General features: G+C 43.5%; 2 protein-coding genes across 5 annotated transcripts in view; one reads left to right on the top strand and one right to left on the bottom strand.

Annotated features, from left to right (window-relative positions):
* gnai1 (guanine nucleotide binding protein (G protein), alpha inhibiting activity polypeptide 1) overlaps positions 1-21,850 on the top strand; it is a 33,115-nt gene that overhangs the window by 6,104 nt on the left and 5,161 nt on the right. The window contains exons 2-5 of one of the 3 annotated variants that reach the window (XM_034578210.1): positions 10,916-11,072; positions 18,571-18,613; positions 19,826-19,967; positions 20,350-20,507. In XM_034578210.1, the coding sequence (XP_034434101.1) occupies positions 10,955-11,072; positions 18,571-18,613; positions 19,826-19,967; positions 20,350-20,507 (461 nt within the window). In that variant the 5' untranslated portion in view covers positions 10,916-10,954. Of the gene's footprint in view, positions 1-10,561; positions 11,073-18,570; positions 18,614-19,825; positions 19,968-20,349; positions 20,508-21,850 lie in introns of those variants that run through there. The other 2 variants (XM_034578209.1, XM_034578208.1) reach the window with 2 other exon arrangements.
* Positions 2,295-6,624, bottom strand: cd36 (CD36 molecule (thrombospondin receptor)). Of its 2 annotated transcripts, none has more exons than XM_034578206.1 (12): positions 6,059-6,624; positions 5,563-5,723; positions 5,306-5,454; positions 4,769-4,896; positions 4,575-4,666; positions 4,430-4,479; positions 4,260-4,329; positions 3,869-4,056; positions 3,662-3,780; positions 3,501-3,574; positions 2,963-3,017; positions 2,295-2,862 (listed from the first exon to the last, which is right to left on the bottom strand). In XM_034578206.1, the coding sequence occupies exons 1-12, from the start codon at positions 6,179-6,181 to the stop codon at positions 2,689-2,691; spliced, it is 1,383 nt and encodes a 460-aa protein (XP_034434097.1). In that variant the 5' UTR covers positions 6,182-6,624; the 3' UTR covers positions 2,295-2,688. The 2 variants fall into 2 exon arrangements, with proteins under 2 accessions (XP_034434097.1, XP_034434096.1); XM_034578205.1 differs by having other exon boundaries at positions 4,769-4,924; positions 5,310-5,454.

The raw sequence follows: 21,850 nt of genomic DNA, 5'->3' as shown, positions 1-21,850 counted from the left end.
CAGTGTGATAAGAATTACTTGAAATGACAGAAACCATCTTTGAGAAAAAAATGTGTTTATCGTGCACGTTGACGTTTTTTAATCCAGTCCCATTTGCAAACATGCGAGAGGCCACCAGGGGGCGATCAAGGTGATTTGGCTTCACTGTTGGGGGGAGCTGCCATGTTCTCCATCTTTATATACATGCTATGGCACAAAGACCAAACAGAAATGGTGGCAAGATGGTTTGAAATACAGTGCGAGTTGTTGCACACGTCTCACGCAATCCGTCCTGTAATGTATAAACGTACATGTACGAGAATGTGCCTCGATGTAATTCGGCTGCGTAATGTATTTGTATCGTACTTTCTCTTTTTCCAGCATGTTTATAGAAATTCAACAATAATGTTGAAGTCTTTCAAAGGGATAGTTGGACATTTTGGGGGAATACGCTTATTTCGAGTTAGATGTTAGAAGATTGATACCACATGCAGTTAAGAAATCCGCCTACTAGCAAACAACACTTTGTGGTTTTACTCTTGATTGAATACCACGACTTACCAGACTGGAAATGGCCGAACCCACCACATAACTCCCATGAAACCACTTTCTGTTTTTTGTGCTAGATTTTTTTTTCCTCTACCAAAGTCAAACCAACAGGTTTTTGACATTGTCAGTCTTTATGCTAAGCTAACGTGCTACCAGCTGTAGCTTTATACCATACAGACAAAGAAAGCATATTTCCCCCAAATGTCAAATTATTGCTTCAATCCTTGCCTGGATTAGATTTAAGCAACCAAACTAAGAGGTTTGCACATTTCTTTGTTTTTGCCTTCAGGTAAATAATGTAACGTAGTGTAACACCCGGAAATACAGTCTACAATGACAGTTTCCTTCTTTGGATCCACGTTTTCTCCAGACTGCAGCAAAAGTGGACGTAGGTTTAATTCCGAAGTAGTAATTGTCAGTGAGATTGACAGTTCGACATATGTGAATACACCTTTTTAGGAGCGTAGCTAATGTACAGTAGATTATTGGTCGCTTGTGTACAGAGTTTTTTTTTTGTTTGTTTCATTCATCCTGTTAATTTAATGTGCTGTGAAGAATTTCCTTTCACTGTGTATATAAATTCAACATGTTTCGCCCACTAACTCTGACTGTATCTGCAAATTGTGGAGAAATACAACATTATTTTCATTCTGAGAAAAGACTTTCACTCTAGTTGTGCCGTCCCTCGTTCAGATCTCTGCTCCGCGTCTAATAAACCCGCGTCACCACCGACATGTCCACTTCCGCTCAGTGTAATGTCCGTGTTATGTGTTTCTATTTATTAATGTCATGATAGCCTGAATAAACATGTTCAAATGAATCTCAATTTTAAGGAAAGTCCATAAATTTAATTTTCAGATTCTTTTTGCTCAAAATGTGAATTTTATATTTTTGCGTTACATCACGCATCTGTCTACGTATAATATTACGTGTCTTATTATATCGTAAATAAATATTTCCAAATTTTGTGAAATGCACTTATTTGGTTTCTTACCTCGGACACAAATAAGAAATATGAAGCTACTGCTTGCAGCTATTCAGTGTAGCATAGCAAAAGATTGCAGATTTCTTGACTTTAGGCCGAAACTTGCTAGCTGTTTCCCCCTGTTTACAGTCTTTTGGCTAAGCTAAGCTAGCATGCTGCTGAAAGTAGCTTTAACTTTATCCTACAGAAATGACGAAGGCCATGGAGCTCATCTAACAAAGAAAGCAAGTGTATTTGGAAACTGTCAAACTATTCTTATTACGTCTAGAATTTTTGATATCTTGGAAAATGTATGGGTTTGATAATACAACGTTGGTGCATAGTGCCTGGGATACCCCACAGGCTGCAAACTGCATGTCCGCAGAAAGGGGGGGTAAGACCTGTCTGTTTTAATTTGAATGAAACACTCCCTCATATGTGTGAAATGTAAGATTGAGACCAAACAGTAGAATCAAAGACACCCAGGAGGCTGCTGACGGTAACTTAAAACCAATAAAAGTGAGAAGAGGTCTCCTGCTGCGCAGAAATACTGCTTTCTCACCAAACAAACCCAAGTACCATTCATAACCACAGCATAAATCGTGCCCCCAGTCTGTTTTTTATTGCTCTTTTTGATTTATTGACCGCTCAAGGTAAAGAGGAAACAGAATTACTTTTGCTTGAGCGTGCACAATGCAGAGGATTGTCTCAGCCTCGCCTGTATTCTGGGCTGTGAGGGGTGTAGAGCGTGAGGCGGGGTCAGAACAATCCAACACTAGGAACACGACAGCCAATGAAAAACTCACTTCTTAGCTTTTTATTCATTTTTGAACCCTCCAGTTCAGCGAAGGATGTGAACATTTGATTAGATTAATGTGCGTTTCTTTTTTATAGGACGTCAGAACACATTTCTCCTCTGTGCGGATTATGAGCCTGACGGTTAAAATGAGTACACCTGCTTCCAGAAATCCCTGATTGAGTTAATGTTACAGTGTTTGCACTTAAAATTATACTTGGCAAAGGAATTTAGCTCTTTAGCTTTAAAAAATCACAGTATTCCCCCTCCCGGTATCAAAGGAAAAAACATTATAAATAACAGTAAAGTTACAAAAAAGTGCAAGTCTATATCAAAAAGGTTTGATGTGCCATAGCAGCTTAAATGCACTGCTCCACAACAGCCACTTCCGCCTGATTCATCAGAACATGGACTTGCTGCGTCGCCTCCTCACCACACAGTAGAAGATGAGACACAGGGCGAAGACGGTCAACCCTGTGCCCAGCAGCGACTGCTGTATTATCTCCAACATCTGGATACGGGAGATGAGCTCCTTCTTAAACATGTCTGCCGTTGCTTCATCCAACGCAGCCGTCTGGTTACACAGGGGAGACGAAGGAAGACTGGTCAACATGCATCCCGGGCTATGACATGGTGATGCACTTCACGACAGCGAGGCTCGGTGTTTATCTTACCTCGTTCATCCAGAGGATTGGGAATACGGTATAATCCTTGACTTTCTCAAGCACCCTGCAGGGAAAGAGTTCATAACTTTCAGAGCATGATTCTGTCTCAAACTTTCTTTGAGGTATAGTTTGGCAATTTGGGAAAAAACACTTGCTGGGAGGTAGAAGTGAAGAGATTTAGACACTCTGATGGATCTGTGTGGTAAGTTTAGCAGCTAGCTTAGTAGTAATCTTAATACTCAATTCAAAACCAAAAATAATAATTTAAAACAAAACTCGTGAAACTACAAATTGATTAACTTTGAAACATATACAGGTTTTGTATGAACTAAAACACAAGATATATAGTGTTTATGATTTGCTTGTCAGATATTGTTACTTTTGGACAAAGCCAGGTTAACTCCGCCTACTCTCAGTCTTTATGCTAAGCTAAGTTAGCCAGCAACAGTAAATTGCGTCAATCTCAAAAGTTCTTGTCTATCTCCCGTCAAGAAAGCAAAGTGTATTTCCCAATATGATTTCCTTTTAAAGGTGAAACTGAACTTACGTGATGACATTCGATGGCCCGTACATCATATTCAATTGAATTCTCTTAGCAAACCTCAGAGAGAACCCGGTTGTCTAGTGAAAAAAAAAAAGCACAACAAAGAATTGCATCAGAGCTGCCGCCTCTTTAAGTCAAAAATCATTAAGAAGACTGTGACTCACAGGTTCCACGTCTAAGAAGGTTTGATGGTGCTCCTCGCTGGGATTCAGACCCAGTATGGCCTCTCGCAGGGATGGACTGCCTTGTAGGAAGTGCGGCAGAGAGATGTAGATAGGTCTTGCTGTTTGGATGGGGGAGGAAACCGTGAGCACAGGGATAGTCTGGTGATGCCCGAACTCTACCATTCAGATCCCCAAATGCAAACTCACCATCTTTACAGGGGCCGATATCCAGTACTCCGGCCAAGGTGCAGTTCTTGGTGGTCTTTGGGTTCTTGCAAAAGCACCTGTTGTCTGGGTTTACCGTAGGGGAGGCCAGGGTGGACGGCAGGAGGGTGTAACGGTAAACCTTAATCCCTTTCAGATCCATGGTCTTCTCATAGCTGGCTGACACGGACCTGAAGACAAAACAAACACATGTCATGAATCTTCAAGCAACTGACCTCATGTACCCAGTTCACTCTGCTGAGCAACTCAGCTCAGAACGGCTGGAGTGCAGTGGTTTTGGTACTGGAAAGCTCTGACCTCTAGTGGTCGCTGAGGGGAAACAAGTTAAAAGGTGGCAGGCCCTCAGAATAGGATGATAAATCATTTTAATCACCTGCAGATGTCTGATGAGAAGAAGTAGAGAGGCTTCTTTTTGTCCAGAAACGGAGGGAAGGAGGACGCATCTGAGGAAACGAGGAGATATAAGGTTATAATTATGATTTTTTTTGTAGACGTATGTTGTTTGTTTGTTTGTTCAGCTTCATATCGCTGCATGAGTTGTACCTGTTCCATTGATCATGTCACAGTACGTGTCGTTCCAGTAAGGCAAACTCCTGTTAGGAAAAATCAGACACAGCCAAATTATATTTTACATTTCTAGAAAAACAGCCTCCTCACTTTTAAAAACCTGTACAACTGTCCGACTCACCTCTCTCCTCGCCACCTGTCAATAATCCCCACTCGTGAGATGTCCTCCTTTCCAGTGTAAACAGTGTAGTAGCCATCATAGGTGTTATTGTACTTTAGGAAAAGATTAATTCATGTCAATTTTAAAGGCGTCGCTGTGTAGGTCTTGTCTCGTCTGTATATATGAGAGTAAAGCTAAAATATCGGATCACTTACGGGTACAAATACGCCCAGGGTACTTTTCAGCATGGGGTCTTTGTAACCCCACAGCAATTCCTTGACTGTGCGGTACTGGAACAGGGAGGAGTTGCTCGACTTTATCAAAGCATTCAGGAACGGATGAACTTCTTCGGGAAACATTGAATAAGCTCCCTGAAAAAGAGCAAATGTATAATTTAGTCATTGTTGCAGGTGTGTCAGTTAAACAGTTTGGTTCCAGAACGATGCAAAAACACGAAAAACAAACTGTGTGTTGTGTTGTGTGCTGTGCAGCTAGCACACAACAGCTGCTGCTGCTTCAGGAGTTAAGGAAATAAAAATCCTGCTTTATGACACAGGATGCGACATAAATTGTACACAACAATTTTTATAGCATCAAATAATTAAACCAAACCTGCAGAATTGATCACAGTGTTGTAAGAACAACCAAAAACAGACAGAAATCCTCTTCAAGAGAAGTCTATTTGATGTATATTTTGACAAAAAATAAGGCTGAGTCACTGCAGGTTTCACCGCCAAGTGGGTGACACTCACTTACAGCCACAGCCAGGTTGAGGGAGGTGACCTTGTCCTCCTCTGGTCCCACCGACATGGCCGGCTCAAAGATGGCATTGAGAGGCAGCAGGAAGGAAACGGTATCATTGGGGTTGAACGTGATGTTTGCTCTGGGCAGATACCTCGTCCTGGACGGGGGGAGGTTTGAGTTAGATTCGTTAGAGCAGATTCTTGTCATCAGATGAGTGTGACGGTGGCACAACAGGAAACACAAGAGGTGAACGAGCCAACATTACCTGTAGGTGTAAGGTCCTTTTTCCACGACCACTGGTTTCGCACCGTACTGCACAACCTCCACTGGGTTTTTCACGTCAAAGAGCCAGAACTGCCTGTACACAGCTGCCCCTGTCGTCACCCAGTTGTCATAAGCTGTCGATCCAGGCTCAATGACGGACTCCTAAACCCCGCAGACACACAGACGGTCTATTTTTAACATTCCTCAAGACTGCCAGCAGGCCGGCTGCCCAGCTGATCCGTGCACAAGGTGGATGCTCTGTTAATAATCTGTAAATCGTGAAAACATTCTTCTCTACAGTTTCTCTAACAAAAATCACAGATGCTGATTTTGGCTCTGTGCACAGCTTCTTGTTTACCAGTTGAAGCGGCGCTCAGAAACACAAACACACACACACATGCCTCTCTCCTCCCGTTTCTCCTGATTCACCTTGATCTCTGCGTGCACACTCACACTCCCAGTCACTCGCTGCCCGGGGGTGAAACCGAGCACCATACCTTCTCCACTGTTCCCTTAATGATGCGGTTCCCCACTGGGATGAGGACCCCTCCCAGGATGGCTACCACAGCCCCAATCACGGCTCCGGCTATGAGTCCGCACTCCTTGTTACAGCAGCCCATGGTGCTGTGCGTTTTTCCCTCCGTGCGACTGTGCGAATGTTTTGTCTGCCTGGCAGCCGGTTCTCCGTCTGTCTCTGTGTCGGTGGGGTGTGTGTGTGCAGCTTGTCAGTGTTCGTGTCCCGGCAGCACAGGCAGGCTGTAGCATCAGAGGAGCTGACAGAGCTGCAGAGGCCAGGTAGAGGTACAGACGCTGATGCACCTGTCTGATAAAGGAAGTTATATAATGAAAAGGGAGGTTTAAAGTTCACCTGAGAGAAAGAGAGCGCTACCCCACCAAGCAGGTATCTCATATCTGACTGATAACGGCTGCAACAGTCTGAGGAGAAAGGTTGAATTAGTGGTTGACATTGGACTCACCGTACAATCCTGAATCCTCATTCAAGAGGATTTATCAAACATCAGTTCATGATGCGTGATCTCCTCTCCCGTATCTTTCCTCACTATCTCTATTCCCGTCTTGTCCTTGCTATAATTTCATCTGCTGCCTTGGTGGATAAAGCAGAAAACGAGGAACACACTAATATATATCAGGGGTTTCACAGACTCCTCAAAACCACTAATCTGTGCACCGTTGTGGACTAGTTGTCTATCTGTGGGTTTATCAGCAGCAGCGGCATCTACAGCAGATATGCAGCCGGGGGAGCTGTTCTTATCGACAGGTGAAATGCACATCGCAGGTGTTTTGCTACAAGCACAAACTGCAGCAGGAGCTACTTGGGATGAGATGTTGCAAGTTCCTCCTCCGTTATGGTGGCATAGTTGGAGCAGTTGTTAGTTGGGAACCCTTCAGCATCGTCGGCAGGTATCTCAGGGTCACTAGTGATTTGCCCCTTAGCCTGTAGCCTGTACGCTTCGCCAGAGTGTATAGTTATAGTTGCAATGCAAGGCGTTAACACTTAATCACCTGCGATTAATCGACTAGTCGACCACTTTTTGGGAATAGTAGATGGCTGCTAAATTGCAAAAGTCGAGAAAATCCCCAACACATACACGTACCAGGCACACGTTGAAACTTTATTAGGATCTATAAAGGATCTCAGTGACAAAGCAGTTTTAGCACTGACCGAACACACAGGCCTTGTGTGTGTGTGTGTGTGTGTCTGTGTGTGTGATAAAGGCTTATCTGTGTTGTGGTTGTGTCGTTTAATGGGATAATAAAATTAATAGCTCTTTATCTCTTAAGGTTATGCTTATCTTTTTTTCTATTGTTGGTATAAATGGTTTCTGATCAGCAACAATATAATATTTTGTCACAGACCAGGGGACTTTGATTATCATTTTTTTCCCTCTTGTCCATTCTATCCATCTATCCATCTGTCCATCTATCCATCTATCCATCTACTTCCTGTGATATTTATAATAACATTAATAATAATGTTTCAAACTCCTGATGTGTAATTTTAAATGAGTAGCTTTGTAAATCCATGCAGTTCAGTACAGTTGAACATTCAGTGTTATCAGCCTGGACTCTGCCCAGCATGTACAGCACGTCCCTGCAGCGCTGTGAAGTTACAAGCTGTTACCACTGGAGGGCAGCACCAGCTCTTGCTCCAGTTCATTTCTTTCCCTCAGAGTCAAACCCCTTGTCTCTGTTCATTAAAACAAACAGACCTGTCAACCAGTCTCAACCTCACTGGGACGATTTACAACTCCACTGTTTGTCTTTCACCTTCACTGTCAACATTCGGGAATGGATTTCATTTTCGTGAGAGACTTCCTGCTTCTCCACCAGCTGCTCCAACAGTGGAAACACAGCTATTAATAAGAGTATTAATTAGATTTGTATTTTCCTTGACTAATATTTGTTTGCCTGCTTTTACTAACTGTACCTTTAAGCAGCGTCTTGTCAGATAAAAGCTCACATAGTCGGGCCTCAATTTCTGAAAATGAAAAGTTCAAGAATTCAGGAAATATACTTTTCAGGAGAATCCCACTGAGCGACTCTGGCTTCCCAACAAGAGATTGATTTACCGGAGACTAACTTTAAAGATTAAAAATATTCAAATATCTTTTTATTCACATGTAAAACTGTACCAAAAGACTTACATAAGCATTGATTAACTGGACTTCATGCAAAATGTACACATATATATATATATACACGCACATGCAGTTACAATAACAAATTGTGTATGGTACGTTCATGGTTAGAAGCATACACTTTATATAAAGATGGGCAACATGGTGGATCCCTAAAAGTGAAGCCGATGCATCTTGATCGCCCCCTGGTGGTTGGTTTAGTATAGATCATAAATCCCAGCTCCTCCAATTCAGCAGATAGGACATGGACCAAACTAAAATGTCAAAATACGTATTGAATAAGATGCTTTCTATCATTTTAAGTAGCTCTTATCCTACTGATGTTTGTTCAACAGGACATTGTTCGTATCCAGGATATTTTGGCTTCATTTCTGGATAAAGGGAGGAAGTGGAGACGCGTCGTCCATCTTTATTTACAGTCTCTGGTTTAGAGTCCAGTCAAGTCATTTAAAACAGCCAGAGTCGACTCTCGTGCTCTGCAATAAAAACATAGAGAGAAGTACAAGAGTAGATCAAGTAAAATACAGCAGAGTTTTGGATTATCTACAGTAAACTTGTGATTAAAACACTGAAAACTCGTAAATGTAAGCAGAGATATAGTCTAACATATCTTTTACAATGGGAAGCACTGTCCTTTTGAAAGAAAATGAATGTGTTCAATTGTCTGTGGTATTTTCTGTAAGAGATAAGACGACATAACCTTTTTTTGTGTGTCAGGGATTCACCCTCTGTGTCGTCTCGTTATCTCAAACCGTTCGCGGTCCCGGGTGACACAGAGGGAAACCTCCAGCCGGCGCAGGATTAGAAAAGAAAGGTCAGAGCCTCACATTTGCATGTGCTCCCAAAGAAAAAAGCCAAATTTGAAATGAAAATGTGACGACGGTCGGTGAGATAATGTGTGAACCGTGGAAATGTTTGAACACCAGCAGCATTCACCCGGTGTCTGTTGACTCACACTTGACTTTGTCCAACAGGTTAAATTATTTAAACCACAAACAATGGTCGTGTAGCGTTGATTGAGCAGGTGAAGGGACTGACACCGTCATGGTTACAGGGTTAGTTACCATGGGAACGATACATGTAAATGTAGGGTACACTTATCGTATATCCCTAAAAGGTAATGTACTTAATAATGTACTTAATATGATCAGGTAAGTGTTACAACTGTGAATATATATAATGTGTTTTAATATCTTTTTTTTTGTGTATAGACTCCTGTTAATGTAACCCACAATGCAAATCAATTATAAGTTGATTGTATATAATGATAAAAGTCACATATTCAACCTATAATGTAAAAATGATGAGCTGTAATCGTCAAGCTGTGGGTCTGCAGGTTTGAAATGGTTTCTGCTGTTAAAAAGCTTCCGGTTAGGGCGTCTACCTTCAAAATAAAAGCATCAGAATAAAAAAAAAAAGTAATCTTTGGTGTTTAATAGCAACAAACACCAAATTAAAACTCAGCTTCATGTTTGATTTGACAAGACCGATTCACACGCTCGACCAAATCGTGAGTCAGTCAATCGTGACGTTTCACCCTGTTGTCATAGCATCAAATAACTAATTAAAACCAAACATACGTGAAAAATGAACCCGTGAACATACGTAAAAAACGATAGAAGCCGTCTTTGAGAACATTTATTTTTACGTGGGAGGCAGGGTTTATGACCTGTACTGCAGCCAGCCACCAGGGGGCAATCGAGATGATTTGGCTTCACTTTTGAGGCGCTGTCATGTCGTCCATCTTTATAAACAGACAATGGTGTTTAATGTGTCGGGGGGATTAAAGGAAAGGCCCTCTTCAGCTGCATTATGGGAAGTGTAGGATCCAGCATTTTGGTCTAAAGTGTATCCACGAGCGAACGCAGCTCTGGAGGAGGATCACGGGGACATTTAGAACATAGTGTAAATTAATGTTTCGAGTCGAATTTGAATGTCGGGGCTTATGGCCACTTTGGCGACGCCACAGGAGCAGTGTGGAGGCATGTTAATGTTTTTTTAATGTTGTTTCTATACATTTGAACAAGTGGTCACCATTCACTTCAATTGTATTGGATTCCATCGGCACAGTGTTGAGTAGATAATGAGGGAATTGTCCTTTTTGGACGAGGAAGGAGACAAATTGTGATTTGTGAATATGGGCCATACAAAGACAATTCAAATTGTTCGAATAAAGTGTATTTGATTTGATCATGTTGACGAGCGCTGGGGACTTCTAGAATCACAGAGGTGTGTTGACTGTTGGTATTGGGGGTTTGAGGAAGTGGCAGCTTTTGTTTTGAAGGATGGCTCCGGAAGTGCGCGCCTCGCGGACCTCAGTTTCTTTCCTCCAGCCGCAGCTGCCCGGGCACAAGCAGCAGTCACCGCCGCAGCGAATGGAGGCGAACGGGTGCGAGAGAGAAACATCCCCGCGGAGACACACTCGGACCTAACGAGGATTTTACGCTATTTTTAAAAAAAAAGAAAACCCGACATTTTCCATCGGGAGGAAGAAACGACGCACACTTGTAATTTTTTATTTTTTAAAAAAGAAAAATAAAAGTCGCATAGCTTCCCCTTTTTCATTTTTTTTTTTATTTTTTTCTCCTCCTCCTGACGAGAGACCGTAAGAAAAGGGCGTGTGAGCGGGTGAAGGCAGATCTCGAACCCGTTCTCACGTAGATGTTGGTTTAAAGCCCGCGTCCGTCTGTTTTGTTTTTAATTCACACCACCTGGATTCGGACGGTGTCGAGGATGGGTTGCACGCTGAGCACCGAGGACAAGGCGGCGGTGGAGCGCAGCAAGATGATCGACAGGAACCTGCGGGACGACGGGGAGAAGGCGGCCCGGGAGGTCAAGCTGCTGCTGCTGGGTGAGGAGCGAGGGGAGGAAGGGGGGTGGTGGTGGTGGTGGTGGGGACCGAGGAGGAGGAGAACTTCTCCCCCGACGGCGGTGCGAGCTGAGCGGACACACGGGGAGGAGAAGCACCCCTCAAGCCCCGTGGTACTGTCGGTTAATCGACGCCTTGAGTTTCAATTCCGCATCGCTAGCACACACACACACACACACACACACACACACTCACACTCTCCACTCCTGCTAGGTCCATCTGTCAACAGCCTTTAACTGTCACCTCCCTCCCCCCCCCAAAAAAAAACACTTAACTTAACATTTTTAAGGGATTTTACACACATGGCAAGTTCCTTTTTCGTTTTGCTTGCTCCCCTTCTCTGCTGCTGGCATCACGTCCATTCAGCCATTCGACCATTTGTTTCACTAAGTCCCTTCAACAATGGCACATTTCCTCTGTGTGGATGCAGTGAAAACAGGCCCCCCCCACCCAGTTCATCAGGGGCCCCAACTTTTGCTGAGTCCAGGTATTTAAAGGTTCAGTCCCTGGTTTTGGGACTCAGGTTTAAATTGTTCTTACAGCTGACACCAAGAATTCTCTCAGGCTCAACTTTTCAGATCGATATCGCGAAAAAACGATGAGGTGACGATTCCTCGATTTTAAATGTCGGTGACACACGGGGAGGAGAAGCCCCCATGTTACCGTCGGTCAATGGTCAACGTGGTGTCGGAATAATCTGTAAATTTGTTTCTGAACTGGGGAAAATTCACGTGAAGGCCATCTCTTGTCGGCACAACAACTTGGAAGGTTGGCACGTAGTTTGTTACGCGAGTTGCTGACGTCCTCCCTTTATAAATCACGCACGGAACTGATAACTTACGCACCCAAACACTAGCCAGTCAGCCAGTCAGCTGTTTGGATCACGATTAATCATTGCTGTTTGTTGGGTTACGTTTTAATTCCCGCATCCATGAGCAAAATCTGCATCTGAGTCACGTCAAGTAGATTTTTATCGGCCATGGTAGGGAAGACAACACCTCCCACGTATCCCACGCTGATTCACGACATCATCAAACTAGGTCTCAGGTCATTGTTGTGATTGCGAGACCCCTAGCTGCCAAAGTTACATATCGTGCGTTCAAATACTTCTTAGTTGAGTTAATGTTGTGGTTTTAAACTTAAAAAAACAGAAAAAACTAATGATTGATATTGTTTTGTCGCCCAGCCCGGCTCCTTGTATGTTCTGTAAAGTAAAATCTTGCTCAACAACTGATTCATGTTCTGAAAAGGGGCAGGAATTACAGGAAATTACAATAATGTGGTGGTTAAATAATGGAGTCTGGTGTACATGAGCAGGAAATAGCAGCCGTTTAAACCAAATTGCCACAAAAACAAATAGCCAAGCAGCTGTTTGACGCTGTATACTGATGTGGAGATGGATGCCTCATGACCCTCTCAGCAGTTGCCAATTTTGACTGACCTTTCATCTGTTAGTTTCAGATCCTCTTTAAATCCCGGTGGTAGCGTCAGAATCCACCAAACAAAGGTTATTTGTGCAACCAGTGAATTGATGAATCACAAATCTACCTTGAGGACGCATCACGTCTTTATTGGAATTTTTAGTCATGTTCCCGGCACCCTGTGACGTATCTGTACGTACTGTCACGTCAGTCTCTCGCCTTCAGAATCCAGCAAATGCGCAAAATTGACGTGCATTACTTGCATGTGGAGAAACACTGTTATCCTTGTAAATAGAGACCATAGGTGAAGAACTTTTCCATCAGCCCTTCAGGTGGCTGGCTTTGGGAAATGTTGACATGCACACACACACGGTATGTGGGTTACCAGGACACAAACGCTGAAGCCAGTATCAATAGCAGGCAAACACCCGACAGAAGGCACAGTAGAGGAGCTGCTAGAGGCCTTTGTGGACAGGCTTGTAAGCCCGAGCAAGATAAACAAGATCTCTTCACGTTCTTTTACTTATTTTTGCACAACCCCAGCTCCACATTTGCTTCTCTTCTTGTTATTGTTCATGAAAATGGCACAATCGTTGCATTTCAAGGGCGTAAAATGGCATTTTTGAGACGTTAGTATTGCTCTGTTTCAACATGAACATACATATTTTCTTGTTAAAGGTAGACTACATTCCACAGGTGCTTGGGAGGCCAGGTGAGGGCTTGTTGATTTGAAAGCGAGCATGTTGGGTCAAGTTTCTGCTATGCTGCTGTAGGCTGGAATAGAGTGGAGTTTTTAATCAGCAGGCACGTAGCAGTAGTTCACCCGTGCTGTTGCTGGTCGGAAAGCTGTTTTTGTTGTGAAAGCCGCGCGCCAGGCCGTGTGGGCCCCCCACGCATGGCTGCTCTTGGCACAACAACCTGCCACTTGGGTCCGATCCATTCAGTGTGGTCGCTCTTCAGGTTACTGCCGTAGGTGACACACAGTCGGGCCAGAGACGCCAGGAGAAAGGAGAAGAGGGCCCCCGTAAGATGACACTCCCAATGACTGCAGCATTAAAAATGAAAAGGCTCCACTGCAGAGAGCCGAGGGGCCTTCGTTACAGCGGTTTGAGTTGTTCATCCTGCTGATTGGTCGCCGGGAAGATACTGTTTCGGAGTTGTTGATTCACGGGCATTTCTGGAGTAGACTCTCCTCTAAAGATAAAAAGTCAACAAAGTTTGTCTTGATGGGAAGGCGCTGGCAATCCTGTAGAAGTGTGTTGTAAGCTGCTAAACAAAGTCTCTTGTGTATCTACCAAATGTGCGGATATTTGTGTTTATACAGAAAATTTGCGCCGATTAGGGCTGTCGTGTTTATTCAAAGTTTTGAACATTCATTCGAACGTGAGGGGCAAGTTCTTATTCACATGGTTGAATGAAATCATTCATCTTGCATAAAAAAAAAGATTTTGCCCGGAAAAAAGATAAGGATCTCTGTGAGTCAAGTCCAAACCTGCAGGCAGACTCGGGTTCCTTTTGTCTTTCTGTAGAAAAACCGAACACATTTCTCATTTAGCTCTCCATCCTTATTTGGCTCTCCTTTTTCCTTTCATCTCCTGGACCCAATTATCCTACTATTCATATCTACATGCTAAAATAGATTACAATTTCCGCAGCCTAATTACTCTTTCTATAGCTGTCGTGTAACAGTGGGAAGATTCTATTAATAATGTTCCAGCCTTTGTCTAACTTTTGTCATTGTTCACTCTCGAACGTTTCCCCGTATTTTAGAAATTATGTGACCAGTACGACAGTGTCACAGATCTTGAAGACAGAGGTGGCCCTGACAATAAAAAGTTCTTTAATTGTCGCTGGACGCATTATTAGAAAAGTCGAGTCTGTGCCATTACATGTGTGAAAAAACAATCTCCCACGGATCTGCCACCAAGCAGATTGATCGCTGTGATCTCACACGGCCACTTCCCCTGCTGGGCAGCGCCGCTCGGAGCCTCCTGGAGTCATGAGTGACTCATACTAAAATCCTGCAAGAGGACGAGGGAAAAGAAAAGAGGAATTAATCTATGAGAGGGACTTTAATTCATAAAAGAATAAATGACTTTCAGAGAATGCAAAAGAGGAAGAGGGACGTATGTGACTGAGAGTGAAAGACTTAAGATGGGGGGAATGGTGTTGGCTTCATGCCGCTAATGTGGCATCACTAATGTGGTTAGCACATTGTGCCAAACTTCATAAGTCCTCCTTCAATCCTCGGAGTGCTCTGCAAACTGTGGACGGGATGGGCCAGCAGCATGTCCCCCCCCACACACAAACCCCCAACCCATGCAAAGTTATCTTCATGCCAGGGATTTGACCTCAAAGCCGACATGACGTACGACTTATTGAAAGAAAAAAGAGAAAGTGAAATTGTGGTTGCCATGCAGGGATGTATTTCAGATTTTCCAGGTGAATTAGCAGAGATGTATTGTTAATCTATGAAAGGAAGATTGGTATCCATTTATCACATTAAATATTCACTGCTGCTGTTTTAAATCATTCCTCGCTGCCTTCGTACCTAGAGGAAGATCAACCAGAGGGAGTTCCAAGAGGGAAGATGCGTTTGCGGTTTGCAGATGGAAAATGCGCTGTAATCAGTGGGGAGGAGGAGGAGGAGGAGGAGGAGAAGAATGAACCTCCATTTTCACTGCAATGGTTTGCTTAGATTTTCCTAAAATAGTTTGAACAGACCAGAAACAGAAACCAGCTGTTCCAGTGGTTTGGAAGCTGTGTAGCTGTCCTGGGGTGGGCGTATCAAAGCTGAGGGCGTGTAACCTGACTCTGCATGAGGAGCAATAGGTTAGGCCTGTGTTTCCATGTCTCCCTGAAAGCGCTACGTGTGTGTACGTGTGTGTACGTGTGTGTACGTGTGTGTGTGAAAGTCAAAATGAGGACAACTCTTGCGTTTTTGCAGCGTCCAACATTAACAGTCTTTCCCCACTGGCCCACTTGGCTTGAAGACCAGAGTTTTACTGGCCCCCTGTGTGTTTTCACTAGCTCGGCAGCCCAAGAATGAAAATAACCTTTTTCTCCATAATTTAATAATTACAGGGGCCACATCTTGCAACACTTACGGTCAAAATACATTTCAGACATTTCCTTACGCTATGGGACATTAGGAATAATTTTACATAATCAGAGAGTACATTACAGTACACAGTCATTATTGTTATTGCGAGGACCTTTTTCTGTTGAATTCCTTTTTTGAGGTGTAAAAACATGCTGGAAATCTCACGAAACTTTGGCAGATCAGCAGAGTTGTGATTGTTTCTGAACTTTGATTTACCTTCAACATAACACGCCGGTGATGTATTGTGATTCCTCGTCCGCTCCGCTCCTCGAGAAGAGCGACCTTCTTCTCGTAAGTGGTCGCTGGCAGTCAACCCAGCCTGCATAAACTTTTTCCTGGCCCTGAGCCGCCGGGCCATCGGCTACGTCCGACCCTGTTTTGTATTCCTCAGGCCTCGAGGCTTTGACAGGAGCCACACCCTGATGATATCCCTGGTGTTAAGAGGACGCTTACATAAACACGTAGCTCACATCTCATTGATTATAATGAGGGTTAGGCCTTGAATTCATAATATCTCTCCAGCTATAACCATTGAAATGCTCAGAATGAGTAAACAAGCTCTTGGTGAATGTTTTTGGTTTTTATAAACTGTGTCTGTGAACAGATGTGGCAAAACATGTCTCAATTTTTGGTTTTATGTTTTTTGCAATTATATGTTAGTGTCGTGATTCATCAAACATCACTGTTGATTTTGGCTTCTTGACGCAAATTGTTCACAAGTATTTCTCAACAGCTCGAACTCGTCTGAATTATCTGTTTGGTAAAATATGAGGAACTTTCCTGTCTGATTACTGCATGTAATCAGACAGGAAGTTGTGTTTGACGGCCGACTATAGAAAAATACAATTAAAATTAACTATTATCTGATTTATGAAGATGGGGCTGCAGTTATTCGTTCCATTAATCTGCTTTTCTGAGTTAAAAGTTCAGATGTTTTGTTTTGTCCAACTGATAAAAGCTAAATGAGACTTTTAAAGTTATTAAAATAATGGCATTTTATTTTTCTGCTCAGAGATTATTCAAACAAAACCAAAATTTCCTCTCAAACAAAGTGGTAGAAACCCCTCAGAGACAAAGGAGAAGTCAGGTAAAAGTTTCTCTTATCATTTTTTATAGGAGGTTACTTTGGATTCGACGTGGGCTCATAGTCTCAAAGTGGGTTTTCCTGAGTCCCACTTCGAGACGCGCTGTGTCAGAATGCGAAGCGTCTCTGGCATCTTGAAGTGGGCCGAGGGCTGCGGCTGTGCCAGCTCGCCGCCCCGGCTGTGCCCAGTTGAGCAGCGAGGTACATCTGCCGCCGTCTGCGTGGCGAGTTCCACAGGGATTCGCACAGCTGAGTGTTTAGCCTGGGAGCACAGGGAGCTGCCGCTGTACCGTCACACACACACACACACAGACACACAACACATCCCCTCCCTCCGGGCCGCTCCAGCACCCGAGTGGTGACACGTAATTAAAATAATGTGTCCTCAGGTGGATCTCATCCAATTATACTGAAGGTGAAGTGCCAGCGCTGTACTATCAGCACGCAGGGCAAGTTTGTGGGAATCCAGACGTGCACCCAGCTGTGGAATGCATATATATTTATTTATTCATTCTGGGTTAAATTTATTTTTACAATTACTTTCAGCATGAGTTGCCCTGTGTCAAAAATGCAGCGTTGCCATATTCTTTTTGTTTTTGCAGCATCAAGAAACATGGAACTAGATTAAGGGGTGTGAGGGGGGGGGGGTCTCTGCTGACAGTGTCACGGGGTAAAAGATATCGTTAGGTGTCATGATGTGATTCCAGTTTCCCTGTATTCTGCGTCTAGCGCCTGGGGGGGGGGGGTGTTTACTGGGGGAATAACCACTCTCAAGTGGTTTGGAAAATCTCCCCTAGTGGCAACGTTACGCCACTGACAGCCGGCTGGTTGCCTCCCTTTATAAGTCCCCTCTGATGTGAGGACGCTGAGTGCACATTAGTAGGTGTGGTGTTTATTGTCAGGCACGTCACAGTCGGATCAATGTGGTTCATAAGGACATCACAGGTGGCTTTGGTCGGGAGGGGGGAAAAGAAGATTTTAGTGAAAGGGCACTTCCTAGTGAGCGGCTACGAGGGCATCAAATACAGTCGAGGAAAAAGAGCAGCAGATGCATAATACATAATGCTCTCTGTGGAAGCCAGCATGTCACACACACACACGCACACGCACACGCAACCACAAAGCCTCCTCAGGTGACTGTGGCCTCACACTAGAGATGTCCTGGATATAACGAGAGCCGTTGCCATGGTGCGGTGACGTTTGAGAGATCCGCGAAGCAAAAAGCCGAGCCGACGGTCATGACTCCCTTTATGCTCTCCTTCCTCCTTCTCTTTCCCCTCCTGCTCTTTTCATCAAAGCATTGTCTCATTGGTCGACTCCTCGGCAGTCAATCTAATCAGTCGCCGGCGCTCCGAGTGCCTTCGCCATCCTGAGGTGACACCGCCGTGTTTCTCGGCACTTTAACAGCTCCCCCCCCCCCCCGTCGATGATAATAATCCGTTTTACTGCTAAGTCACATGCCGCGCTACGGCCAAGAGCCTCGACGCAGAGACAGCGTGATGCGAAGCCACTGCTGATAACATTCCACACACGGTTTTCTGCTTATACAACGTGAGATTCAGACACAGTGAAGTGAACCAGGCACGATCACAGACCCAGCTGGTTTTAACTAATCAGTATATTAGACTGGAATTCCGTGGAGCGGAGGCCAAACCAGAACTGTAATAACTTCTTTTAACTTTAAAACACACATGTTTCTCAGTTCTGCTGAGATGAAGTGGTTTCATTGTCATGGTTCCGCGTCATATACGTTTGGCCACACTTCTGTTCTTGTTGACATATGGGTTAAAACATTTTGCTTGTTGCAGGAGAAAATTAATTTGAAGTATTTTTCCAGTCTAATAATTGTCTTTTTTCCTTTGTCTTTTCCAGGTGCTGGTGAATCGGGGAAAAGTACAATTGTCAAGCAGATGAAGTGAGTCGCGTCTAATTCCTCGACACACAGAAACAATCAAAACAAACCTTCTTTTTTTCTGTCTTCTTCCAGCGTGTCGATAATGACTTTTGTCAATAATGACTATGTCAATAATGACTTTTGTCAATAATGACTTTTGCCATCAGATATTATTGTCACAGAGCGTTTTTTAATTTCCACAACACAAACAGTGTCAAAACACCACTCGTGCTTTCGTAGCATCTCCCTCTGGATGATGATATGCTCTGTGAATCACAGCACAAACAGGTGCCACCTGTTAATGGACCATGAAGCAGAATACATGACTCCATCTCATCATACATACAAAGTGTGTGTGCTACATATGAATGAAAACACTCGTCGACCAGTAGACACACACACATGCTGGAGACATGGCTTTTTTTAAGCAGCTGCTCTTCTGTGTTATTACTTCTCCTCTTGGTTTTCACCTGTGGAGGAAGAGCTGAAGGCCGCACATCTAGAAATGTTATTTTCCTCCTCTTAAACTGTCTTCTGTTATAAATCAGAAGAAATATTTTAAATCTGCCTCCTTTTTAAAGGAATTATTTACTTTAGAGTTCATACTTATTACATACACATAATACTATTTTTAGGGGCCAGTAACGATAATAGGGAGTAAGAAAATTCGATTTGATTGTCAGTAATTCCTAAGATGACGTTTTCAAACCCTTATGACGAAGAACTAACTATAAATTAAAAGAAACACAAATACGAACACTTCCCACTTCTTTCTCCTCACTTGTGAGAATGGACTTTTCTTCTTTGTCCTTCTTCAAGACAAATTGCTAAATAGCTTGAATCCGACATTATTTTAGATTGTGTGCATTCAGCTGATGTTTTTCTTCTGAGAAACGAAAAAAATCCTCTTACACGTAAATCTTGCGTCTTTAACACAGAAGATTGAGGCACGAAATTCTCCCCTTGACGGGCTGTGTGAGAGGAGCTTCTTCTCTCTGGGTGACCACATTTTAAAGCGTCCAGAAACCAAGTGCACGGAGATTAGGGGAAACTGTGGCCTGACAATTATTCTGCAGACGTTCCAATGAGCATGTCAGGTCACAGTATTGAAAGAGATATTAAAATGAGAGCCGTGGAGAAAAGGAAGTCAAGGAAGAAGAAGTTTTATTTTACAGTGCAGAAAAAGGACTGGATTTCCTGACCCTGGTTCCCCCCCCCCCTCTCTATCTCCAGGATCATCCACGAGGCGGGCTACTCAGAAGAGGAATGTAAGCAGTACAAGGCCGTGGTTTACAGCAACACAATCCAGTCCATCATCGCCATCATCAGAGCCATGGGCCGCCTCAAGATCGACTTTGGCGACGCCGCGAGAGCCGTGAGTGACAGAGAGAGGGATGTAATTTAGTTTAAAGTGAATTTGTGGCGTTGGACAAACAAACGTCTGCAAACATTGGATTCTCAGAAAAAAGGCTCATGGGACAGTAAATCTTAGGTTTGATTGTAGTCCCGAATTCAGAGGTTGTTTATAAGTTAAATTCAAATGAAATGCTTTGATGCCTTGTTGTTTTTGAGAAATGTCCCGACTTGCCCTCGCATGTGCACAAGAACAAATAAGTCTTGTTTCTGAAACGTCCTGACAGCCCTGCGACTGGTATTTCAGCTTGGAAGCAGATTAATGTGAACATTAATGGTGGTGTAATTACTTAGATCGTCACTCAAGTCGATATTGACTCCACCTTTTTTTTACCATTCGCCAGGACGATGCCCGGCAGCTGTTTGTGCTCGCTGGCTCGGCTGAGGAAGGCTTCATGACGGCAGAGCTCGCTGGCGTCATCAAACGTCTCTGGAAGGACGGAGGCGTTCAGGCCTGCTTCAGCCGCTCCCGCGAATATCAGCTCAACGACTCGGCAGCATAGTGAGTCACACACACACAGACACACACACAGACACACACACACATCTAAGGACACGGGTGCATCATCATTTTAACACCTACACACTTTGTAAATTCTGTCAATTACTTTTAATTGCGGACTGTAAATAAAGATGGAAGACATGACAGCTCCTCCCCTGGTGGCAAGCTGCAGTATAGGTCATAAACCCCGCCTCCTCTATGTTAGTGGATGTGACATGGACCAAACAAAAAAATCAAAATACACTTTTCTGGAATGTGGGGTTCTGTCATTTTAGTTTTAAGTGTTCATGTTTCCAGTGAGTTCGGTTTTTATTAGTTATTTGAGCACGCGTATCGGTGGGACCTCCGTCCGCCACACGTCGCAGCCTTTGGCCGTGCTCAGAAAACAGAGCGCTGCAGCGTCATGCATCTGTCTGGACTTTCAGACTGTCAATATTTGTCCTCCTCTGCCAGAAGAGCGGCGACGGCGGCTGGAGAGAATAAAGAATCTTTGACCTCGCACCTCAGCGCAGGAGCATTCGCTTAAAAAGTGAAAGAGAAATCACGTAAAACACAGAAACAAGATCCTCTACACTGCTACTTCTTTCTCGCCCCGGCTTGAATATCGTGCATATTGTGCATCGAAATGAGTGATATCATCACAAGGCAGCTCCTGAGCTTCATGGGGAGAAAAGCCTTTTCGACCTGTTCTGCTACAGAAGAACAAACATCAGCGTTGACGACACGGGCCGAGGGGAACCGCAGTTGTTGGTAATTTTCTAATTGGTTCCTCTAATCCTGCTGTCCAGGGGCTTTTCATGAAACAAAAAGCACTATTGTTAAACCTTGTGTATTTTTTTTTTCTTTTCTTCACTTAATACCCTGGAAGACAAACAACAGGCTTGTTTGCTGGAAGGAGAGATTACTGGTGTTTGTCTGGTAGAAAGTAGAGGTCACTAATCTTTCTCCCTTCCTCAGAAGTAACCTTGAGGTCGGGTCGCGGGAGTGTGAAGGCTCATGTGTGATCCTGTGTATATATAATAACTAAATATTATAATAGGGTTAACCCTCCTAATAATAGAAACAAATCATTCCTAAAAATGGATCAGAACTCATTTTGACATATTCAAATTATTGTCGGGTCATCAGATCCAAACCCAAAGAAAGTTTAGTTTCATATCATAAAAGACTGAAAAAGGTAATAAGGGGAAACTTTTCATTTAAGAAGCTAGAACCAGTTTGTTTGTGTTTTTAAAGTTAAAAAAGAAATTTCCCAAGAGGATTTCCCAAAAATGTAATTGATAGAATTTAATTGATTCAGTTGCCAAATGTCATTCAATTCACTTTAAAGCGATTTAAGAAAA

The sequence above is a fragment of the Hippoglossus hippoglossus genome, chromosome 23, assembly GCF_009819705.1.
Source record: "Hippoglossus hippoglossus isolate fHipHip1 chromosome 23, fHipHip1.pri, whole genome shotgun sequence".
NCBI lineage: Eukaryota > Metazoa > Chordata > Actinopteri > Pleuronectiformes > Pleuronectidae > Hippoglossus > Hippoglossus hippoglossus.
Note: the sequence above shows the minus strand (reverse complement) of the source record. Positions and strands in the feature narration are given on the sequence as shown.